This window comes from Eulemur rufifrons, chromosome 8 (genome assembly GCF_041146395.1).
Source record: "Eulemur rufifrons isolate Redbay chromosome 8, OSU_ERuf_1, whole genome shotgun sequence".
NCBI classification, from domain to species: domain Eukaryota; kingdom Metazoa; phylum Chordata; class Mammalia; order Primates; family Lemuridae; genus Eulemur; species Eulemur rufifrons.
In genome coordinates, this window is record NC_090990.1 from 51,027,659 (window position 1) to 51,052,483 (window position 24,825).

Genomic DNA, 24,825 nt, shown 5'->3' on the forward strand with positions numbered 1-24,825 from the left:
TGGAACAAATCCTTCCCTAGCAAAGAGAGCATGGCCTTGCTGTGAGACAATAAATTTCTATTGTTTTAAGTTACAGAGTTTGTTACTTTGTTAAGGCAGCCCTAGGAAACTAATATGCCCCACCCCACCCACAGTCTTGACCACCTGATGTTGCTCCTCAGTAAGGTGCAGCTTTGGGTATGCCCATGGCCACCCTTGGATGACAGTGGTACTAGTAAGGCTCTGCTCCACTCTTTCCCTGTCTATACCCAGCTGTTAAACTCCACTAGTTGCCAGCTAATTGCTCTATTATTTTTAACAATGCATTAGGGCATAAATTCTCCACCAACTAAACCAATCAAGTTTCTGCTCCTTCCGGGGAATACTGCCTGAGGTCAGTGTTTGTTCTGACTGCCAGATTCCAGGGACCATAAACTAGCCAGATTATAACCTAGGCTGTATCTTCATTAGATCCATGAATCTCCTCCCAGTTGCCTTTATCACAACCTACATTATTTTTGAGGGTACTCAAGTGTTAAACTTCTCTACCAATCTGTTGTAAATGAAGTTGGTTGCTCTGGAAAAACATTAGGAGCTATCTGTTTTACAGCCTGCCTCTTCCCCCAGGCAAAATCTCTGCACCAGGTCTCTGGTGTTCAGGCTGGAGAAAATGACAAGTTCCTCTCTGCGTGACAACCTTGCACTCTAGACATTGACTGCTAGGTGGAGGGAGGGGGTAGTAGCCTAGGGTTTTCTCAGTTTGCTTCTCTAGGCATGAAATCACTGCCTCATGAGCCAGAGGAAAGCCTCAGTATTCCTAATGTGTGCCAGAGCCAAGGTAGAGCTCACCAGCAGAGCCTGGGAAGAAGGGAGACCTCATCTCTCAACCATACTTATCTGGGCCTTACCCTCAGCAATGAGCAGCTGGGGGAAGGATGATAAACACTGAAGTCCTGCTCCAGGGAAAATACTTCTGTGTGGGAGCTGAGTGAGGGCTGAGACTTACGTTCCTGGATGAAAGTAGTCTGGAGTGGAGTCTCCGCCTCACTGAGCTAGGAGAGGTGAAGGCTAAGGTGGTCTTGGCTCAAATGCCATAGACTCTTACCTTCCTTACTGAATTTTCATAGATTCTCTTGAATGGATGGTTATTTGCTTTTTGTCCTTAGGTTAATTTCCAGAGGAATTAAATACTTGTTTTTTAAAAAGAATTTTAACCAATTTCACTGGGAAATGGGTCATTGAAGTTCTTAATGCTATCATGTTGCCAGTTGCTCTAATTATCTTTTTTTTAAAAATTGTGGTAAGCTACTCATAACCTAAAATTTATCACCTTAAGTATTTTTTAAGTGTACAGTTCAGTGGCATTAAGTATATGCACATTGTTCTACAACCATCATCACCATCCATCTGCAGAACTCTTTTCATCTTGCAAAACTGTACCCATTAAACAATTCCTCTTTACCCCTTCCCCCGAATTCCTGGCAACTACCATATACTTTCTGTATCTATGAATCTGTCTACTTTAGGTATTAATCCTTCATGTAAGTGGAATCATACAGTATTTGTCCTTTTGTAACTGTCTTATTTCACTTAATGTGATGTCTTCAAGGTTCATCCATGAGATAACATGTGTGGGAATTTCCTTCCTTTTTAAGGCTTAATAATATTGCATTGTATGTGTCTACCACATTTTTTTTTATCTGTTTAATGTAGCGATAAGGCCAAAAAGGAAGGTCAAGAGAGGCTGAGTACAGTCATTTTGGTCACTACCAGTCTCCTAGCCACCATGAACAAGGAAGTTACCAGCAAGTCATGAGTCCGGGACCACCTGAGGATGGATGAATTACTAAGCCAGATACTTTACAAACTGTGCTTACCTTTCTGTGACAGCAGTTTAGATTAACCTTTATGGCCTGACCTAAAGACAATGCTGGTCCCAACACGGTTTCTGAACATTTAAAAATGTTACCATTGCCCCGTAAGGTGTCCCCTTCCTGCTCGAGAAAGGACCCCTACTCTGTGGAGTAGGATCTGTTGTCTGTCTCTGTCTCAGTGAAACTTTCCTGTAGCTAGCTAGTTGGCTTACTCTTGAGGTCATTCCAGCATGAAGCCAAGAACCCAGCTGGTGAGTTCAGGGGGCTTTCTTCCCTTCATTGGGACACCTCCTGTATCACATTCATCTCTTGGACATTTCAGTTGCTTTTACCTTTTAGCTATTGTGCATAATGCTGCCATGAAGACAGTTGTACAAACATCTGCTTGAAACTCAGTTTTCAAGTCTTTTGAATATAATCCCAAAAGCGGAATTCCTAGATCATATGGTAATTCTATTTTTAAGTTTTTGAGGAAGACAATATTGTTTTTCATAGTGGCTACACCATTTTATAATCCCACCAATAGCACACAATGGTTTCAGTTTCTCCACATCCTCACCAACACTTGTTTTTTTATTTTTTAAATAGTAGCCATCATAATGTGTATGAAGTGGCATCTCACTGTGGTTTTGATCTGCACTTCCCTAATGACTAGTGATGTTGAGTGTCTTTTCATGTATTTGTTGGCTATTTGTATCTTTTTTGGAGAAATACCTATTCAAGTCCTTTGCCCATCTTTTAACTTGGCTGTTTTCTGCTGTTGTTGATTTGTTGGAGTTCTTCATAAATCCTGTATATTAACCCCTTATCAGATATATGATTTGCAAATATTTTCTCCCATTTTGTGGGTTATCTTTTTTTTTAATTTCAGAATATTATGGGGTTAGAAATGTTTTGATTACATAAATTACTTTTGTACAGTTTGAGTCAAAGTTATAAGTGTGTCTATCACCCAGATAGTGTGCATCATATCCGTTAAATGTGAATTTACCCATCCCCTCCCCACCCCCCACTTGCTTGATTTCTGTTGACTTTTACTAGCATGTGAACACAAGAGTGTTGATCATTTAGTTCCAATTTAACAGTGAGCACATGTGATGTTTGTTTTTCCATTTTGGTGATACTTCACTTAGGAGGATGGTCTCCAGTTCCATCCAGGTTGTTACAAAACTTATTGATTCACCATTGTTTTTGTGTGCCAGAATAATACTGCATGGTATACATATACCATATTTTATTAATCTACTCATATACTGATGGAAATTTGGGTTGTGTCCTGAGTTGCCTTTTCACTACATTGATTTTCTTTTGATGAACTAATTTTCACGTAGTCCAGTATATCTGTTTTTTTCTTTTGCTACAAGTGCTTTTGGTGCCATACACAAGAAATTATTGCCAAATCCAATGTCATAAAGCTTTTTCCCTATGTTTTCTTCTAAGATTTTTATAGATTTAGCTCTTATTTTTAGGTTTTTGATCCATTTTGAGTTCATTTTTGTATATGGTGTAAGGGTCAAACTTCATTTCTTTACATGGGGATATCCAGCTGTTCCAGCACCATTTGTTGGCAAGACTCTTCTTTCTCCATTGCATAGTCTTGGCATTCTTGTCAAATTTGACCATATACCTGAGGGTTTATTTCTGGGCTCTCTATTCTATTCCATTGGTCTATACTATATGTCTGTCTTTATTTCAGTACCACGTTCTTTTGATTACTATAGATTTATAATACGTTTTGAAATCAGGAAGTATGAGATTTCCAACTTTGTTCTTGTTCAAGATTGTTTTGGCTATTTGGGTTTCTTGATATTTCATATGAATTTTAGTATGGGTGTTTCTATTTCTGAAAAAAATATCATTGGGATTTGGGTAGGGATTGCATTGAATCTGTAGATCACTTTGAGTAGTAAAGACATCTTAATAATATTAAGTCTTTCAATCCATGAACAAGAAATGTCTTTCCATTTAGTGGTGTCCTCTTTCTTTTCTTTCAGTAATGTTTTATAGTTTTCAGTGTACAAATCTCTGGCATCCTTGATTAAGTTTATTCCTAATCTTTTTGTTAATTTCCTTTTTGGACTGTTCATTGTTAGAAATGCAACTGATTTTTGTGTGTTGATTTTCTATCCCACAACTTTGCTGAATTCATTTATTAGTTCTAACAGTTTGTGTGTGTGTGTAATCTTGACAGTTTTCCACATATAAAATCATGTCATATGTGAAAAGAGATAATTTTATTTCTTCTTTTCCAATTTGGATGTCTTTTATGTCTTTTTCTTGCCTAATTGCCTTGGCTAGGACTTTCACTAGTATTCTGAAGAGAAGTGGTGGAAGCAGGCATCCTTCTCTTATTCCTGATCTTAGAGGAAAAGCTTTCAGTCTTTCATCATTGAAAAAAATATATATATTATGTATTATATGTGCAAATACATACATAGTATGGGTTTACTAAAATTACATTTGAGTTGTTTTACTTTTGGGCCATTATAAATAAAGTTGCTATGAACATTCATTTACTACTGTTCGTATAAACATATATTTTCTTTTCTCTCAGCAAATACCTAGAAGTGGCACACATGGATGATATAGTAGATATATGTTTAATAACTTGCCAAATTTGTTTTCTATTTTTCATGTGTACCAGCAATGTATGAAGAGATTTTAGTTCCTCCACATACTTGTCAACATTTGGTATGGTCAGTCTTTTTATAATTTTTAGCCATTCTAATAGGTATTTCATGGTTTTAATTTGCATTTCCTTAATGACTAATACTGATCATCTTTTCATATGTTCATATACTATGTGTATATCTACTCTAGTAAAGCGTTTTTCAAGTATTTTGCTTGTTTTTTAAAATTGGGTAGTCTTAACATTGTCTTGAGGGTTGTTTACACATTTTAGTTACAAGTACTTTATCAGAATATGCTTTGTAAATAATTTTTTCCAGTGTGTCACTTTTCATTCTGTTAGCAGTGTCTTTCAAAGGCAAAAGTTTTGATTTTGATGAAGCCCAATTTACCAATTTTATCTTTTATGGACTGTGCTTTTAAGGTCCTATCTAAAAAAAGCCTAACCCGGCCGGGCGCGGTGGCTCACGCCTGTAATCCTAGCACTCTGGGAGGCCGAGGCGAGTGGATCGCTCAAGGTCAGGAGTTCGAGACCAGCCTGAGCAAGAGTGAGACCCCGTCTCTACTAAAAACAGAAAGAAATTATATGGACAACTAAAATATATATAGAAAAAATTAGCCAGGCATGGTGGCGCATGCCTGTAGTCCTAGCTACTCGGGAGGCTGAGGCAGTAGGATCGCTTGAGCCCAGGAGTTTGAGGTTGCTGTGAGCTAGGCTGACGCCATGGCACTCACTCTAGCCCGGGCAACAAAGTGAGACTCTGTCTCAAAAAAAAAAAAAAAAAAAAAAAAAGCCTAACCCATTCAAAGTTATGTATTATATGCTTTTCTGTATATATGTAATATTTCAATTAAAAGTTTAAAAGAGTCAATCCTTAGCTATAAGTTTTATAATGAGACAAATTAACAGACTTGATGACAATTTTGTGATATTTTCAAGAGCACACTGCTGAGAAGAGTGGATGATAGCTGTAGTGCATGATTAATAGCTATAATTAATACCACAAGCAACTAGTTCTTAAAGTCATGAGTAGATTTTTCTCATTCCATTCCAATATTCTTCTTATCAAAAACTAGTTATAGGAGCAAACTGCCAATATTATGTTGTAAGGAATGTTATATGGTAAAAACGCTAACAAAATCAGTATTTCAAAATTATGAGTAATTATTTGAAAGCAGCATATTTTCTTTTATTCCAATCAAATTTTTCATAGTGTCATTTCAGATAAACCCAGAATTCTAAAGACTATTACCTGTATTGTCTTTATACTGGGAATATTCATTTTTTCTGTTTTCAATTCAGGTACAATAACCATGGTTTTTGATGTAACCATTCGGCTTTGATTTGCACCAATATATCCTTTCACTGCAGTTGGTTTTGCTGGACCAATAATGCTAATGGACTTCCTTAATTGTGTGCTGCCCCTATATGAGAAAAAGAAAGTATAGTACAGAGGATTCAGGATTGAAAAGAAAAATCAACAAATGATAAAAAACCAGAATTTCCTACAGAAACATGTGAACAATCTAAACATGTAACAAGAAATAGCTACTTGAGATCTTATTATGTATAAGCATAATTCTAAAGAGTTTGCATATATTATGTCATTTCCCTCACAACTCTAAGACGTTGTTATTAATATTATTTTACATAAAGTCACAGAGGCTTAAGGGAAAACATTACTACTATAGTTGAGATTTGAACCCAGACAGTCAGATCCAAAGTCTACACTGACTCTTCTGGGTCTTAGTTTCTTTGTTTGTCAAGGGGGAGGTAATAATAGTACCTAACTCAGAGATTGTTATGACGATTAAATAATTTATGTATTATGGTTAGGAGGTACCTGGCACATGGTAAGCACAAATGAGTGTACAGTGCAGTTACACAGGCAGATTTAAACATGATTAATAAAACCTGAGTAGCTGGGTATGGTGGGTTATGCATGTAATCCTAATACTTTGGGAGGCAGAGGTGAGAGGATCACTTGAAGCCAGGAGTTCCAAGACCAGCTTGAGCAACACAGTGAGTGCCCCATCTCTACAAAATCAATCAATCAATCATTCAGTCAATAAAACTTGAGAAAGAATATCATGTTCCTGCTTGGACAAATTACATGATGATTTTTAACAGGAAGTTATGGTCAAAATACTTTGCTTTTGGATTTACTCTGTAAACTCCTTAAGATAAGGACCTACTTTATCATCTTATTCCTTTTAGTACTCTGTAATGTGGACTTCTATAAAATGAGGATGATTTTCCTTTAGATTATAAAAAAGAAATATGCTTTCCAAGAAATCATTTTTAATAATACTTTTACTTTTGAAATCACAAAAGATCAGACAAGAATAAATGTTTTTAAATGGCAACAATTAATTTAGTTTCCATATTTATTTTTCTTCATAGCACTTATCTCAACTTGACATGTTGTTTATTGTTGCCTGCTCCTCTACAGAATGTGAGAATGTTTAGGGCAGGAACTTTGTCTTGTTCATTGCTGGATTCCTAGTATCCAACACAGTGCTTAGTATATCACAGGCACGAAATTTTTTAATAGATAAGTAAATGAATTCCATTTGTGTACTGTTTAAAATTTACATTCTTTTAAAGTATCCTACCCTATCTTCCTCCCTTCCATCTCTAAAGGATTTTACTCCCGACATTTCTAGAAAATAAAGTATCATCATGTAAAAACTCCTTCAAATTATTTTTCTACTTTCTTTAAATTATTCTTCTACCTGCTATAAACTCATCTCAGTCCATCCTTATCTCTCTTTTCCTTTTTGAGTAAAAGCGTTCCCATTCTTATCTAAAAGTAATTTTTTGTCTGCACTTTGAAATCTGTCTCTTACTGCTTTCTCGGAGACTCTTCTCCATCAGTAATTCCAGGTCTCCTTTATCATATTTCCTTCTGTCTTCTCCCGTGGGCATACAATTATGCCCCATTTACCTCCTCAACTTAAAAATCCTTCCTTTAACTATGTCGTCCTCTACCTATTACTGTATCTCTCTTTCCTTTCAGTCTAACTTCTTAAAATATTAGTCAATAATACTGCCTACTTCCTTACCCTTCTTATTTGCTCCATTAACTATAATCTAGCTCACTTTCTTCTCTTCTACTGTATAGAGACTCCTTTCATTAAAATCACCTAGTCCTTCAAATTGTTGAATCCAAGGGTCTCTTTTCACTACTTATTTTTGTAGCATCTGACAGTTGACCATTCCCCCTTCTTAAAATTGACTTCTCAAATTGGTTTCTGTAACACCACTGTCTCCTACTCTTCAAACTCCTTGAAATCTCTAATCACCTGACTTTTCCATTTTCTATCAAATAATCAGTACATTTTTTATTTCTCTTCTTTCTCTATTAAATCCTGAATCTACAATTTACCAGTTGCATCACCCTTTGCCATTACCTTCAACTCTCTTATTTTCTTCCTCCTTGACATATTGCCCTACTATCCTTACAAAATCCATTCCTCTCATTCCATTTGCCTGTGTTAGGTTCCTCTTTTACAGATTACACTTAGGCTCAAACCCTAGTTATCTGATTTCTCACTATATATACAATACCTAAGTAAATTCCATGGGTTCAATGACCATAAATATTCCACTTTCTTATGGCAGTTTTCCTTCATTACCATTTCCCTTCTTCCATCCTCTGAAGATTTTTATATCCTGAACCACTGGCTCCCTCTCTAATACCACTTCTGGCATAATTCTTGAGTATGTAAATATCCATGAAGGTAATCCTTTAACAACCTTGGCCTCTTAGCTCCTTGAAATCTTCTCACACAAATGATTTTACCCACCTTGCTACTTCAGCCACTTACTCCCATGGTCATATACTTTGGCTTTGCCTTTAGCAAGGTCAACCACCACTTCCAATTTTTCCAGTTTATACACCCTCTTAAACCCCAGCTTCAATTATCCTGCAACCCTAATATAACCTTCGGGCCCTTGATTCTACCATGTTTTATTTCCTTACCTATCCCTTTCATGCCATCTCTTTCCTCTTGAGGTTAAGTATTTTAATTGATAGTTAATTATTTATAATCACTCTTCACTTATATTCTCACCCCCTCTCCTTCTTTTATTTTACTGGACTTGCTGGCAAAACCAAACTTGTAGTTAATTCCATTTATCCTCTTACTTTGAACCTGCACCCATGTATTAAACATGTTTCTAGCTTCTGTAAACTTGATGCTTTAACAACTGGCCTACATGCATTGGCCAGATCTGCCTTGTTCTAGACAATCTGATAATATACCCAAGTTACCTGGCCTTGGCCTCCCGCTTCTCATCTTGCCCCAACCCCTTTCCTCAGGAGCAGTCCTTCTCCCAGGGGTGCACTTTTCAAATATAAATCAACCAATCCAGAGTCCACATCCCCAGCAACCTCTTTTATCCAGCTCTCATACTCCGTGCCACCACACCTGCCCTAATCACCCCATGGCCAAATGCCAAACCAATAGGGAAAACCCCTGTGCCCCAGATCCACTGAAATTATTCAGAGCAGCTAATCCTAAACCTGTTTACCCTGCTTTATCCATTCCTTCTGCTGGAAACCACAATAAAGGCTTTTGCTCACCATCCCCTTCCCCCCATCCATCTGCCTCTTGACAGATCTCAGTGCTGCCCTGGGAGGTCCCCTATGGTGTGGTACGTCCCTCCTCTGACACTTGGGTAATAAACTATTTTTTCAATGGCAATAATTTCCTGGTCTATTGGACTTACTATATCTCAAATTTTGTATTAATATACTATATTTTAACTCAACCTGTGCAGCTAAATGAAACTGAAAAAAAAAAAAAATACCCAACCATGATGACAGGTCTCTTTAAATTATGGACCATTAACTTAATCTGGGTCTTTAACGTGCTAGCAATCTGTATATTCTTGGTTCATTTTTTACTATACTCTTTAAGGCCACTATTTTATACCTTCTCTTTCCTCAAATATGAACACCCCCTCTCACATTTTTACTTTCAGCTGATTAAATGAGAAAACTGAAGTAATCTAGTAACTTCCACATACTCGCACTGTCACATCTATGCACCTACCTGCCTGTATCTGTTCCTATATTCTCTTTTTCTTTCCTGTTATTCTGGATGAATTATCTATTGTTCCAGTTTAGGTCAATCCCTCTGCATGTGCACTAGATTCCATTCCTTTTTTGCCTATTCAAGGATATTGCTCTAGCAATTCTCTTTCTTGTATCATAAGTTTTTTTTCTGTCTACAGGATTATTCCCTTCAGCATGTAAACGTGCTGTTATTTCTCTCATCTTTTTTTTTTTATCTTTATTGTCATCTTAAATAAACAAAAAACTTCTCTTGACTACATCTATCTCTCCAGCTATCAATCATTCATGTTTCCTTTACAGCAACTCCTTGGGAAAAATTTTCTATATTAATTCTTTCCAGTCTCCACCTCTCTCTATATATAAAGGCTGTCTGGAAAGTATCCAGCCATGTAATATGAAAAATTATATTGACAATGGCTGGATTCTTTCTAGACAACCCTTGTATATATGCTCTCTTAAACCTACCCTGATGAGGTTTTTGTTCTGCTCATTCCATCAAAAGGATTATTATCAAGGTCCGATCATCTCCACAATACTAAATATACTAGTCATTTCAATCATCTCATCTTACTTATCATCAGCATTTGATTCAGCTGTTCATTCTTTACTCTTTGACTTTTATTTTTCAAACTTGGATTGCAGGACACTTCTTTTACCTGGTTTTCCTCCTACCTTTTCTGTGACGTTCATCCTTGAACTTCTCTTTTCTATCTACATTCAGACCCTAGTGAACTCATCTAATGCAAGGTTTAAATGCTATCTATGTGAAAATGATTCCCAAATATATCTCTAACTAGATCTCTTCTCTATATATCCACCTGCCTACTTGACATCACTGACTGAAACTCAGCATGTCCAAAACTAAGTTCCTGACATTAACCTACACTACCACCACCTCACCCTCACCCTGTCCAGCAAATCTACTCCTCTTGCAGTCTTGTTCATTTTTTGTCAAAGGCAACTCTATTCTTGCAGTTGCTAAGGAAAAAATTTTTCAAAATTTATCTAAAATCCACTCATTTGTCCCCACCCCTGTTGCCACCACCCTGGTCCAAAATGTATTCTCTTTTGGATTACTACAGTAGCCTTTCAACTCATCTTCCTACTTAACCCTGATCACCTGAAGTCTATGCTCCATGTAACCACCACAATGGATTGCTTTATTATTATTTCTCTGAGACAGGGTCTCACTCTTTTGCCTAGCTAGAGAGTTAATGACTAGTCTAACCTGCAGGCACACCTTTCACATGCAAATCAACCAATTTAGAGACCATAACTCTGACCACCTCCTTTATCCAGCTCCCACCAAGCTCTCAGAATCCAGGCCAATATCCACCTGCCTCAATTACCCGAGGGACAGACACCACACAACTAAAGACAGCCCCTAAGACTCAGAACCCACTAAAATTATTCAAACTAGCCCATCCTAAACCTGCTTACTGCTTGGTCCATTCCTCTCCACAGAAATCACAATGAAGGATCTTGTCCAGGTTTTTTCCCCCGTAACTCTCTCTGCCTCCTGACTGACCTGGGGGCTTCTCCATGTAGTTAGCCTGTGTAGCATGGCAAGACATGGCTCCTGTTTCTAGGAATCTGTACACATTAAGAAAAAAAACAAACTACTTCCTTCATGACACTCATTTTCATACCTACCTGTCTTATCATACCTGATTAAAACATATTCTGAATGTCCTTAAAACACAGCAGATATAGAAATCATAGGACTTAGTAACTTTAATGACACCAAATTTAAATTCCAAAGAACTTCCACCTATATTTTCTAATTTAATCTTTATAATAACTTGGGGGAGATATATATATACACACACACACACACATACACACACATATATACATGTATATTATATATACATATATATGTATATTATATATACAAACATATATATTATGGCCATCTTCTACAAATGAGAAAAACTCAAAAAGGTCAATTTAAGTTAAATACCCACAATCATCCAATAACTCATAGGCTATGTGCTCCTGGGCAAGTTTCTTAATCTCTTCTTTCATTATTTGTAAATTGAGGTTAATTATCCTACCTGCCTTATAGAGTTAGGGTAATAACTAAAATAGTCTTTGCTTCTAAAACACAATAAGTTAAATTGTAGACGTGTTCAATTTTAGATATAAGAGTGGTATCCTGACGGAGCTGTTTGGTAGCATTTGAAAATGCAAGAGTAAAGTGAATTTCAGGGGACAGAAGTGAGAGGTGGAGAATCAGATTTAAGAATCTTTGCATGGAGATAATAATAAATGAACTAAGTCCCAAAATAAAACCCTGAAGAAACAAAGAGAAGGTATTATGGCCAAGGAGAGAAACTGAAGGCAGAAAAGAAGCGGAACCAGAAAAGATGCTGGTAATGAGCAAACTAATAAAGTTCAGGATTAAGGAAATTGAGAAAAATCTGAAGGAAGGGAAAATCAATGTTGTCAAATGCTGTAGAAAGATAGGAAAGTAAGAAATCCCATTGAATCTCATGACTTTTGAAACTTTTAGGTTACTCATTATAGACCCTTGAGTAATTTCTAAACAGCAATGGAGATAACATTACAAGGGTTAAAAAGTGAACACAGAAATTTCTGGTTTCTAGTATAACATGTAAAGATCTTAAAAGTCATCATTCTTGCCCTTCCAAAAAGAAAAAAGCTGAATAAACTGAAAATCAACAGCTCTTCTTAAGTCTATCAGAGAATTCAGATCTACCCTGGGCAAATGACTACCTGAAAATTGGAGAGACAAGGTGAAAACAGAGAATCATAGCTTACAGGGAGCAGAAATTGCCATGGAGACAGCAACTTAAAAGGACGATGAACTAACTGCTGAGGACTGAGTGCAGACTAGGTTGGGAAAGAAAAAACTTTTGGGGCCCTCACACTTCCATGAGTCTACTAGGTTCTCAGGATGAAGATGAGAGAAAAGCTTCCTCAGGGTTACTGCAGGTGGATAGGAAGTAAGCATTCTGAAATATACCTAGAATGTTCTGTTCTCCTTAACAAAGGCCTGTCCTCACAGAAAGCTACTTTACCAGAGCCTGATATGAGGAAAGGAAATACCCAACTCTGGCTCCTCTCTAGTCATCTTGTCCCACCTAAGGAGAAAAAATAGGCTGAGAAGCACCAGGGACAAGGGACCACTAAAAGACTAAGACCTAATCATAGGATTGTAAAACACTTTCCCTCCCCCTATATCGTACTACCATATAAACAGGGATCCTGTATAACAGGGGATTACAACTAAAAAAACTGCAAAGCTGACAATGTAAGAAAAAGTCCCCAGGGAAACCTAAAACATAGAAGAGACAAAAAAACAAGAACACTAGAGGAAACTGAAGTCTTATAAACTTATAGCTACAGCAAATGGTAAACACAGCCTAATCACTAGCCATACAAACACAAAATCTCACACGAAAGGCCCATTCAGTTCATGTTACCTGATACAGTATGCTCAGTTTTCAACAAAAAATTATAAGGCATATCAAAAGGCAAAAAACAGAGTGTGAAGAGATAACACAAGCCTCAGGACCAGACTCAGATATGGCAGAGATTTTGGAATTTTAAGACAATGAATTTAAAATAATTATGATTAACATGTTAAGGGCTCTAATGGAAAACGTGGATAACATGCAAGAACAAGTAGGTAATATAAGGAGAGATGAAAATTCCAAGGAATAATCAAAAGGAAATGTGAACATGTAGGGAATTAAATAAAGGAAAAGGACAGAAAAATGGGACAAAATGGTTGAAGAAAGAGTCAATGGTTGTTTTTGCCACAATGAGAGACTTGTCCAATATTGTTAAGCCAAAGAGAAAGATATAATACAGGAAAAACTGCAGTGAGGAAGTAAACAACTGATAAATATTTGCTTCAGGAGATCCTTTCCAAGATCAGGATTAGGTCCTAAAAGGAAGGAGATGAGAAATAACATATTAGTTCAAATGAATAGGTTGCAAATTTTAGTGTCTGTGAAATTTTGCTTTAATTAGATAACATGGCTACCTCACAAAGTGAAGTTTATATTACTTTCTATCTCCCACCCCATCCTTTCCTTAATAGTTACTCTACTGTGAATTTGTCAATATTTAGGAAATTCCCAAAGGTGTTTTTCTAACACTCTCTCAGCTACTGTTAAGAGTTGTATGACTCATATTTTTTAATTTTCACAAATCCAATTTAATTTTACACTGAGATTTCCATACCTGAAGGTAAAAACAAAAACCAGACAAGATGAGCAGTAACCAGTGTTTCTGAAGTACATATTCATTCATTCAACAAATGTTTACTTAGCACCTTCTTTATTCTATGCAATAGTGGATATAGCAGTGAACAACACAAAAATCTCTGCTCCTGTGGAGTACTATTCCTTAGGTGAAGATGGATTAATACACAGGTATAAATACATTTAGGAATAAATTTTATGCAAAAATAAAGGAAAGGTGAGGGACTAAAGTGCTGAAAGAGGACGTATTATTATTTTATGTAGGGTGATAGAGAACTCTTTGATACGGTGACATCTGAAGGAAATGAATCAGAGATTATTTGGGGGCACAATATTCCAAAGAGCAGCAAACGCATAGGCCCCAACGTAGGAATATAGGATAGTTGTGTAACAATATGGAGTATAACTAGCCAAAGGGAAGAGACCAAAGTGAGATTCTGTGAGGCTCTGTAGGGATGTGAGCTTTTACTGAGTGAAACAGGGAAAACTTTAGGAGGGTTTTGAGCAGAAGAGCCACACTGTTACTATGTGGAAAGTGTTGACAAGGAGACTATTTAGGTGGCTACCGCAATGCAATGCTGTGACTTACATTGGAGTGGTAGTCTAGGTTTATTCTGTGCAGGAAGAAATGGTAGAATTTGCTTATGGAGCGGGGTACAAGAGAAAAGGCAAGGGTAACTCCAAGGTTTCTTACCTGAGTAACTGAAAGAGTAGAATTTGCTATTTGCTAAAATGGGAAAGACTGCAGAGTTAATTAGAAAAGAAGAAATAGATTTGGTTTTGGTCATAAATTTTGAGATGTCTATTAACTTTTAAATGCAGGTGTTTTTGTTTTTTTAAATTTGTTTTCTTGGGAGAGGTCTTGGTTAAAGATAAAAATGTGTGAATCATTGTTATAGGTGATTTTTAAAGACATAAGACAATAGTGAAGAGAACAGGTTTAAAGACTGACCCAGCGACACTCCTGTACATTAGTGGGCTGCATAACAATGTTTCCGTCGACAAGGAACCGCATATATGATGATGGTCCCATAAGATTATAATGGAGCTGAAAAATTCCTATTGCCTCGTGACAAAACATTATAGCAGTCACAAAGTTGAAGCACAAGGCATTATCTTTTCTATGTTTAGATACACAAATACTTATCATTGTGTTACAACTGCCTACAGTATTCAGTATGGTAAGACATTGTACAGGTTTGTAGCCCAGGAGCAATAGGCTATCCCATATAGCCTAGGTGTGTAGCAGGCTATACTATACCATCTAGCTTTGTGCAAGTACACTCTATGATGTTCACATAGTAACAAAATTGCCTAAGTAGGTATTTCTCAGAAGGTATACCTTCAGATGTATCACTGTAATTATGGAAGAGATGAGAAAGTACCAGCAAAACAGTGAAAGAGAGTAGCTGTGAACCAAGGGGAGAACTAGGAGAGTGGTGTCTCAGAAACCAAATGAAGTGTTTCAAAAGTCTAGAAGTGATAAACTAGATGATCAAGGCTGCTGGTAGGTCAGTTAAGAATGAAACTGTGAATTGGCTATTGGAGTTGGCTGCACAGTTATTACTGACTTTAATAAAAGCTGTTTTGATGGAGTTGTAGAATGGACAAAAGCCTGAGTACCATACTCAAGAAAGAATGCAAAGTTCTCTCCCAAGAACTTTCAACAAGTTCCACTGAAGAAAGATTGGCTGACCTGGAAGAGACTGGAGAGGAGAGGAGAGATGTTGGTATGAGAAGAGAGAACAAAAGTGATCTGGAAGTGCGGGAAAGCAAACGAATTAAGGAATTTTAGTGGAATTTAGTGAAACTTAGTGGATAGCACTAAGGAACCATTTCAAGTTATAAGTGAGGCAAGTCCGCAGAGCTGTGTGCTTTTCTCCAGTCTTGTTCAACTGCTGCCTAACGGTAGATTACTGTAAGTAGGAATGAGTTTTAAGGGAGGATGGTATGAGGAGCTGGCAGAGAAAAACCTCTACTACGGACCACAGTAATGTACGGACTAGTGGGTCACAGAGGGTGAGGTGCCTGAGTATTTGGGCACAACATGAAGGCATCAAGCTTGAGAAACTACAAATCGAAAAAAACCTAGAATTGCTAGCAAAAGGGTGGCTCTAAACAAACCAGGTCTTTTCAGAGCAAAGACCTGTAACTACAGCAGCAGAGATTTTTAGTAGGCCGCCAACGCGGTGGCATGCGCCTGTCACGCCAGCTACCTGGGAAGCTGAGGTGGAGGATCCCTTGGGCCCAAGAGTTAGGGTCCAGCCTGGATAACATAGAGAGACCTCGTCTCTAAAAAAACCAAAAACCAAACCTAAACAAAACAAAAAACAGGAAAAAGGCTGTACTAGGCCGAAGAAGGAGCCACTGCTGCCTGGGAGCTTCGAGGGCGGCAGACCGAACCCAGATGCAATAAGGTAACCCTTTTCCAAATCTGGGAAGCACAGGGATGGATTACGACGGTTTTAGCGCTGGAACTTACAACCCCAAGTTCTGCTGCTTGCGACTGTTTCCTGGAGAGACTGGCATGGTGGCGACTGGCTGCGGAGTGGTCCACCACCCCTTTCCTTACTGTTTCTGGAGTCCCTGTACCCCAACTACCGGCGTTAGCGGCTCGAGCTGAGGCTCGGGAATGTTTGCCGGGCGTCATGGAGACGGTGGAGCCCCGGCTCAACAAGCGGCCGCGCGGTTGGCTGGCGCCATGAGGCCGAGGAGGAGGGCGGAGGCGGAGGGGAGGGCAGAGGGTTGGTGGAGCAGGAGGAAGCTCCGGACGACGACTCGAAGAAGGAGGCGGGCGGCCCGGGCCCCAGGCCCCTCCCAGGCTCTGAGTCTCCGGGCTGCAGGCGGATGGATGGGGCTTCTTCAGGCGGCGGCGGCAGCAGGGAAGGTGGCGGCGGTGGCGGCGGCAGCGGCTGTAAGTGCAGCCTCCACAAACCATCTCTCCCCTTCTATTCCTGTTAGGGATGAGGGGCTTCTGAGATGTCCTCAATCCCCTTTCTCTCCTTCCCCTCCCCCACCTTACAGTACCGCCCGGAAGACCTTTAACTTCCGGGGAGGGGCTGCCAGAAAGAACGCGCCTGGTCCCCTCCCCGCGCCTAGCGGCGCCGGCCGCCGAAGGCGCATGCGCAACTCCCCGCCGCCGCCCACCCCTTCCTAACCCCCTCTTTTTGCCTTCTCGGTGGCGGCGGCGCGCTGGGAATCTGCTGCGGAGTGAGTTCGCCTCGCCCCGTTTGCTTCCGCCCCTCCTGTCTGCCCCTGATGCCGGTCGGGGTGGGGCTAAGATGACCAACCCCCCCGTGGCTCCGCCTCTTTCCCCCTGTATTTCCCTCTGTTGTGTCCCAGTCTCGGGGATGCTCCTGCTCGCACTGCAGCCCCTGTGGTGAGCAGGGTCCTGGGTCAACCTGCGCTTTTCGGAGGGAGTGAGGGAGGGAAGAGAGACTCGAAGAAGGCGTTACTGTGAGGGAACGAGGTCCTACTGGGACAGATGCCTGCCCCTCTTCGAGTGGCCTTGTTCTTTCAGCTTGTGATGCATACGTCCCTGGCCTGGAGCCCATCTCTGCTCCTCGCATGCTGTGTGACCTTGAGCGAGCCACTAACCCTCTCTGGGCTTCAGTTTTGCCTATTTAAAGCTTCCTACAACGCTAAAGCTGTAATTCTGCAGAAAAACGTATGCAATTACAAGATCAGCCTGGCTACTGAGGCTGCTTAGCCAAGATGACCTGCAGTTGACCGACCCTTCTTCACTCATGGGTGGAATGAGACGACCTATTTATTGGGTCGCTCTTATTTCTTTACCATTGGTTACAAATTGAGTGACTGAAGGCTCATTAATGTTTTTCTAAAATTGTCAAGGGATGCTTGTCCTAATTCCTGGCCATCTTTAAAGATGTGAAACTGCGTGAATAGTGAGCTTGTGGTATCGTCGTTTGTCTCCTTGCTACTGAGGCTGTCTTTCCCTTTGATCCAGATGGTGTGGTCGCTCGATTCTCCCAGTGCCTGGCTGAGTTTCGGACGTGGTTAAGAACCAACTGGTTGAGGTTCAATGCAGACAAGACGGATGTGATGCTGGTAGGCAGGGGCACACTTGGAGATTAAGGGAGGGAAAATCCAAACTCCCTCAAGTAATATAAATATTATATTACTCTTCTTATATGTTCCAGTGTTTGAGAACTGCTGATGGGCCAATAATTTCCAGAATTTGGGTGAGATAAAAATAACATGTCAATAATGTAAGAACCATAAACATCAGTTTGTAATATTCTGATAAAATGGTGGGGCCACTGGATAAAACTCTATGTAAAAAGGATGAAAATAAAAACCAAAACTGTTCTTTGAAGAACCAAAAGGCTATACAAATGTTTTAGGGTGGCATTAATAATAAAAATCAAACTAACAAAAAGATGATGCTGATTGTTGCATAGATGTGGGGCTTCCAAATGTAATGCATTATAGCTTTCCAACCTGCATTCTGCATACTAAAGTTAAAGGTAAACTCGATTATCTAAAATGTTACTAAAAAATAGGTTAAGTTTCTTGGTATTTAGATATTTTCAATTGAATTAGTAATTATTCATAAATTTTTACCTCATCATCATGAAGATAAGGTATAGTCTGTCACTTTTAAATAAAAATTTTATAAAATAGTTTACAAAATAATCTCAAAAGGGACTCATGACCCTGAAAATTGTTAGATATAGAATTTGTTTTTAGGGTTTTGGATGTGTTGTATTAATCTATTTCAGTCAACCAGCCCCAGAGTATAAATTGTTATAAATACAGTATTTTCTTGGTGCATTTTGAAAGGTACCTTTTTGAGTTGCATAATAGATAAATTTATACAGTATAGATATATATTGCTTGTGTTTGAATTAGTATGGAATAAAAGGTTATATTTCTTAGGTATATGTAAATTGTCAAAGAAGTTTATTTATTGGTTAGTTTAAAGTACTGATTTAAGTAAAATCGTGACCCTAAATGCTTTTGTTAATGGTAAAATAACTCTGCAGGGGTTCTTGTGTGTGTGTGTGTGTGTGTGTGTGTGTGTTTGTGTGCGTGTTTGTGTGTACTTGCCTTATAGCCTGTATAGAATTGTTTAATAACTTTTGAATGGAGGATTCAATAGATTATTTAAAAATAATTTCTCAACATAATAGCAGTTTTGAGTAGCTTAATGTGGTAAAAATTAATGTTGGTTTGCCTGAAAATAAGGAAGCCTTTAGGTGGGGAATAGGAGCTAAAGAGGCATTTATTTAGGCTTTGTATAGTGATTTTTTTGTTTTGGGACATTAACCACGAACCCTATAAAATTGGTATTAACCATACTTTTTAGTTTAACTTTAAACATTTTATTACACAATTCTAACAAAACTGCTGTTTTGGATATTACATTAATAAATAACAAAGTATAATAATTTAAACAGGTCATAGTAAATGGTGAATTTTCTCATTCCTTTAGCTCTGTCATGTCCTGTTTTCAACTCTTCTAGTATCAATAGACTTTAAAGATATATTTTTTTGTTAAACCAAGTATAAATATTGACTGTTTGTATTTGGATACAAAGAAGGTATCTGTTGAATTAATCCAAAGTGCTGAAGAACTAAGGGTAATGGATGGAAATAACAAGGAGGTGTAGATACTGGCTTAATAAAGGGAAGAATGTTCTAAGCATTTGAGCATGTTTTTTTAAAAAAGCAGCCTCTTTATAAGATATTGTGAGTCATTCGAGGTGTTTAAACATAGGTAGAAAAGCCTGGTAGTAGGAGCATAATGAGGGCATAATTCTTACCCTGACAGAGTAGAGAATTGACTAAAGACCTCCCATCCAACACTAATATCCTCTGACTAATGAATAGTTGATTTTTACACATTTGATACTGAAGAGGGTAAGCAAGAGTTTTGAGAAAGACTACATTCCTTAAGGTGGCTCCTCAAATTTTAAAGAAACTGAAAGTATACTTAATTCAGCAGTAATTTACCTACATATTACAGTATTAGAGCTGTTTCTCTTTCCCTTCAGAATATCTGAACCTAAAAACCCAACTGAACTCACATTTATAAAGAAGGGGAAAGGAAAAATGTAGAGGGAATTTGTTTTCTTTCAAAGCCATTTAAAGCTAGTAATATTAATATGCAATATTAACAAACTTAAAAGTCATTTAACAGTAAGATGGATACCCATTCAAAAATGTCTCAGACCTCAATTTTCCTGATGATTTCAGAATTCATTCAGTAGCTTAAGGGACCATGATCTCCTGCCCTTTATCACAGTTGGGATTTTTGTTGGTGGTTTAACTGAAGAATCAAAGATTCAGTGCACTTAAGGCAGCAAGTTATTCCTGAACTTTGTATTATAGAACTTTAATTTTCCTTTTGGTAGCCAGCTAAATTTCATAAATTAGCTTTCGTGTTGTAATGGAAAAATCCTCCTTCATCTCCATGGTATAAAGCCTGAGTTTCTACATCTAGGCCCCTTATTGTTTTTATCTGTATCCACCGTAGGTCCATGTACATCCATTGTTCTTTGCCTTCAGCTCTTTTCATCAAGAGTATCAAGTGAAAACTATTTGAATATGAACTGACATTTGTAGAAAGTCATTATTTCAAGTCCAAAAGATTAACATAATTCAATAGGGTAACTTTTAGAAACTGTATACCTATGTTAAAGTATTTATTCCCCCAAGGAATCTTGAAAAAAACTTTTACATAAGTTTTCTAAAAAATAAAATGAAAATACTGTACAGTACAGTTAATGGTAAAAATTGTTGTAGATTTGGGAACCTTAAAGTTTTCCTTTCTCTTCTTTCCCTTGCTTTTCTTTCAGTAGAAAATGTGCATCAGATGTTTATATTTAATTGGTTTACAGACTGTCTGTGGACTCTTTTCCTGTCAAATTACCAGGTAATGTCCTTTCACTTAGCAGCTACTTCATATAAATTCAGTTTATTCATGCACAAATTATTATTAGACATAACAGTTCCAAGTTAATGTTGAATCTTTGGAAATAGGAAAATGCTCGGTAGAGTCTAGAATTTTAAGGGAATACAAACAATTTAAGAAAACAGCCTCCCCTATATTGCATTATAATTTAAGTATGAACTTTAAGAAAAATTGCTTATGTATACATTTATGCAATATGTTGTAGCAGTGGCTCATATTATTTGGAGGGAATGAATAATTTTTATGTTTAACTGGTTGATTTTCATAGTCACTTTTGAAACTGCGCTAAGAGGAACCCTTGAAGATTTGAAAAAAATCCCAGTCTTTTGAAATAACTTTTTAGCTCCTGGTTTAGTAAAATGTGTTAGTGGCCATTTTAATATCACCTTTGTATTATTAGTATCTGCCTTAGTAATGGAAGTGATATATGTTACTTTGAAATCATTGGCTCTGGCAATCATCAGAATTGGCATCAAGGCCAATTGGCAGCTCTAGGCCAAAACATTAAAATAAACTTTCAAATTACAGGCATTTCAGGCATTGCAAATAAGTAGGTTCTCCCTCCATGCAGTTTACTGGAGATTATTTATATCCATCAAAGAGCAGATTTTCAGTATTTCACATTTTTACATTTTGTCTAATTGTGCAAAATGTTAACCGTTGCACAACTGTGCTGCTAATGGCATCACACAAAATGTATGAGAAAAAGCAAATGACATATGAGGATGGCAGAGTAGCTGTTATAATCCCTTTCCTTAATCTTTGCTCTGGCCTCTCTAAAGATTTTGGGATATAAGATTTTACATTTCCTGTAGGGAATCAACCCAGAGAGAAATATCTGTCAAGGGATAACCGCTTTCAAAGCGCAGTTCTTGCCGCTGTTGCATCAGAGCAACATCCGTTTTCCAGCAAATGCACTTCAAAAAACGACAGACATGTAAAATATTACGTATTTTTCCGCTGCTATGTAAGTGCTGGACATGGCCCCTTTGGCACTGTTCCGTGACCTCTCTGCTCCCTAGCCCCCTCCCCGGGGGCTCGAGTCGCGGATTAGCTGGGGCGCGAGAGTCGCCCCTCGCGGGGATGCCTGCGTCCCCCCACACCCACCTTGACTCCGCCCCCTCCTCGCTCTTGCCGGGGAGGGCCGGCTGCGGGGCCGCGCGCGCGCCCTTGCTCCCGCGCGTGCTCGCTGGCCTTTTCCCTCCAGTCCAGCCCAGCCGGGGCGCCGCGAGGGGGCGGAGTGGGGTGTGGTGGGCGCGCTCGGGCGGCTCCTGCGCGTTCCCGCCGAGGCAGCGGCGGCGGGAGCGGCAGAGACGGCGGCGGCTGGAGTCCCGTTGCCGAGTCTCACATCCGGGTTCTGGCCGTGACCCAGCTACGGCCGCCGCGGAGATGTGACCCGGCAGTACAGCAAACATGGCGGAGGTAAGGGAGCGAGCTCCCCCTCCCCGTCCCGGAGCCGGGCGCCCCCGGGCCCTGGCCGGGGAGGAGTGGAGTGGGCCTGGCCAGGAGAGGCCCAGCCCTGCTGGCGCCACTGCCCACCTGTTGTCCGGAACAGGCCGTGCTCTGGGCGGGAGCTTTGCCTGGAACTTAGTTGGGATGGGTCCGGGGGTTAGGAGGAAGCGGAGACGTACTTGGACTTCGGGGGCAGTTTGAAGGGTAGTAGTGCGTAGTAGTGCGGGGCGAGGGGGAGGGGGCACGCGCTGGGGAAGGGGTGTCTGTGGCGCAACTTCGCCGGCCGGTGCTAGGGGCTAGGAGAGGAGCTGCCGCTTCCTCTTGCGAAGTTTCTTCCTTTCCTAACCGAGATGCTGTTGCGCCCTTCCGCGTTACCCCCATCGGTTTGCTACTGACATCCAGTCTGTATTGGGGGGGAAAACGTAAGGCAGACGGCCTTTGATTAACTCTGTAATTTTCCTGCGGGTGGTACGAGCGGGGAGAAATTAACCTGGCTAGTCTCAATCCCGCTCTCCAGGTTGAGGGAGTCTCCCCTTTTTTCCAAACGGTTCGTTCTCCCCCCAAGGTAGAAGCTTTGAGTTGCTTTTCCACCCCCTTTCACTTTCCAGGCATTTTTCCTACCTTCCGAGTCAAGGCTACCTATTCTTGTCTTCTTTCTCTTTTAATTTTTCTTTCCTTGGAGAAGATTTTTCTTGTTTCTTTTTGCCCGTTTTGTAGTAAACAAGTTCCTAAAGCCCGTTTTTTTTTGATAGTAGATTGTTTTACATATTTTGGCCTCAAAAAGGCGGGCGAACAACCGCTGTGGATTTATCATTAATTGGAATTTAGTATATGCTACTGAAAATTTAAATTTTTGCCTCTAGTTTAAACCTTTAAGCATTGAAAGTTTTGTGGGGATTTTTTGGTTTGGTTTTGTTTACTTTATTTTCTTACCCGTGGAAGAATTTCAGTATTTTTTATCCCCTGGAGTTCGAGGTAGTATATTTGACATAGTTATGTCTCCGTACAGATAAGCCATTCTAAATTTTGGACTGATAACGCATTTCTCTAGTATGAGTTGTCATTTTCATGGTTTCAGAGCCACCCAAAAACGTTCAGGAAAGGAGAGATTTTACTGTAGGAGGACTATTTGCTGCCAGTAGTCTTTTGAAAGCATTCAGTATTTCTGATTTACATCTAAATTTAGATCTTCTGTTTATTTTCATTTCTTTTGCTCATCGTGGTTAAAGAATTGTATTTCAAGGTACATGAGTTGGAGAACATAGTACTTTCTATTTCACTTAAATGTGACTGGGTTTGTTCCAGTGGACCTATAGTATGAGGTTCTTAAGTGTTTCTTTGCTTCATATTTAAGGGAGAGAAAGAGTTGTATGTACCTGAATTTCCATACATTTTGTCAATTAGTCTCCAGTGGACCCCGTTTTCAGTGAATATCCATTAAATAAGTAGTAATATGCTATGTAGGTAATGTGATTTTCTTCCCTGGTGATGCTGCTCACAGTGGTTTGAGCTTTAAGTTGTGTAGTCATGTTCTAAAGCAAGATATTATTGAAAGAAAACAGCTCAGTTTATTTTAAGCTTTAAAAAACCTCATCCATACATTTTACTGCCCAGTGTACTAAAAACAATATGTAAATGGATCTATGTTAGCGTTTTTTATTTTTCTAGAAATAATAGTTACACTAGTGTAAGATAAAGAGAAAACAGTATTTTGACTCACTAGTCATTTCCAAATTTTTTCTAGTGTATGTTTTAGTTTCTTAAATATTTTGTTACTTGGAGAATGGAATTCTCATGTTTTGTAGGAACACATGGATGGTTCAATTTCAAGAAGAAAAAAACCTGACTTGTTTTCAGTGCATTTATTTAATGACCTGGTATCTTTGAATAATTTCTCTTTTAGATTCTTCAATCACTTGTAAATGGTTTTATCTATAATGAATTTGGGGAAGAGTAGAAGGACCTTCTTGATCTGTGTCCTACAAAAAAAATATAAAACAGATGAAGAGGTGAAAAATAATTTATGATTTTCCTAGTCTCAATGCTTTAGTAATTAGGATAATTTTTGAGACCAGTAGTTTAAAAATTAGATGAAGGCGGCTGGGCGCGGTGGCTCACGCCTGTAATCCTAGCACTCTGGGAGGCCGAGGTGGGCGGATCGTTTGAGCTCAGGAGTTCGAGACCAGCCTGAGCAAGAGCGAGACCCCACCTCTACTAAAAATAGAAAGAAATTATATGGACAGCTAAAAATATATATAGAAAAAATTAGCCGGGCATGGTGGCGCATGCCTGTAGTCCCAGCTACTCGGGAGGCTGAGACAGGAGGATCGCTTGAGCTCAGGAGTTTGAGGTTGCTGTGAGCTAGGCTGACAACACGGCACTCACTCTAGCCCGGGCAACAGAGTGAGACTCTGTCTCAAAAAAAAAAAAAAAAAAAAAAATTAGATGAAGGAGAAATGCTTGGTTTATAGAGTGCTTTTACTTGGCCTTTGAGCTCTCAGTGGGTTCATTTTTTATGATGCCAATATAAAGCATGTGTTAAAATAATTCAGATGTTCAACTATTATACTTTTGATCAAATAGACCTGAAGATTGAAGGAGATCTTGTGAAATAACAGTAAGTGCAAAGCAACACT

General features: G+C 39.0%; 2 protein-coding genes across 9 annotated transcripts in view; one reads left to right on the forward strand and one right to left on the reverse strand.

The window, feature by feature from the left end:
- Positions 1-16,450, reverse strand: part of DNAI4 (dynein axonemal intermediate chain 4) — an 81,250-nt gene extending 64,800 nt beyond the window's left edge. The window contains 3 exon segments of the mRNA XM_069479183.1: positions 5,735-5,906; positions 16,283-16,390; positions 16,392-16,450. Of these exon segments, the coding sequence (XP_069335284.1) occupies positions 5,735-5,906; positions 16,283-16,390; positions 16,392-16,450 (339 nt within the window).
- A 93-nt stretch (positions 16,451-16,543) lies between these two features.
- Positions 16,544-24,825, forward strand: part of MIER1 (MIER1 transcriptional regulator) — a 67,833-nt gene continuing 59,551 nt past the window's right edge. For 2 of the 8 annotated variants that reach the window (XM_069480119.1, XM_069480120.1), the window contains exons 1-3: positions 16,609-16,714; positions 17,768-17,868; positions 20,625-20,698. In XM_069480119.1, the coding sequence (XP_069336220.1) occupies positions 20,639-20,698 (60 nt within the window). In that variant the 5' untranslated portion in view covers positions 16,609-16,714; positions 17,768-17,868; positions 20,625-20,638. Of the gene's footprint in view, positions 16,715-17,767; positions 17,869-20,624; positions 20,699-21,977; positions 22,160-24,825 lie in introns of those variants that run through there. The other 6 variants (XM_069480118.1, XM_069480116.1, XM_069480121.1 and 3 more) reach the window with 4 other exon arrangements.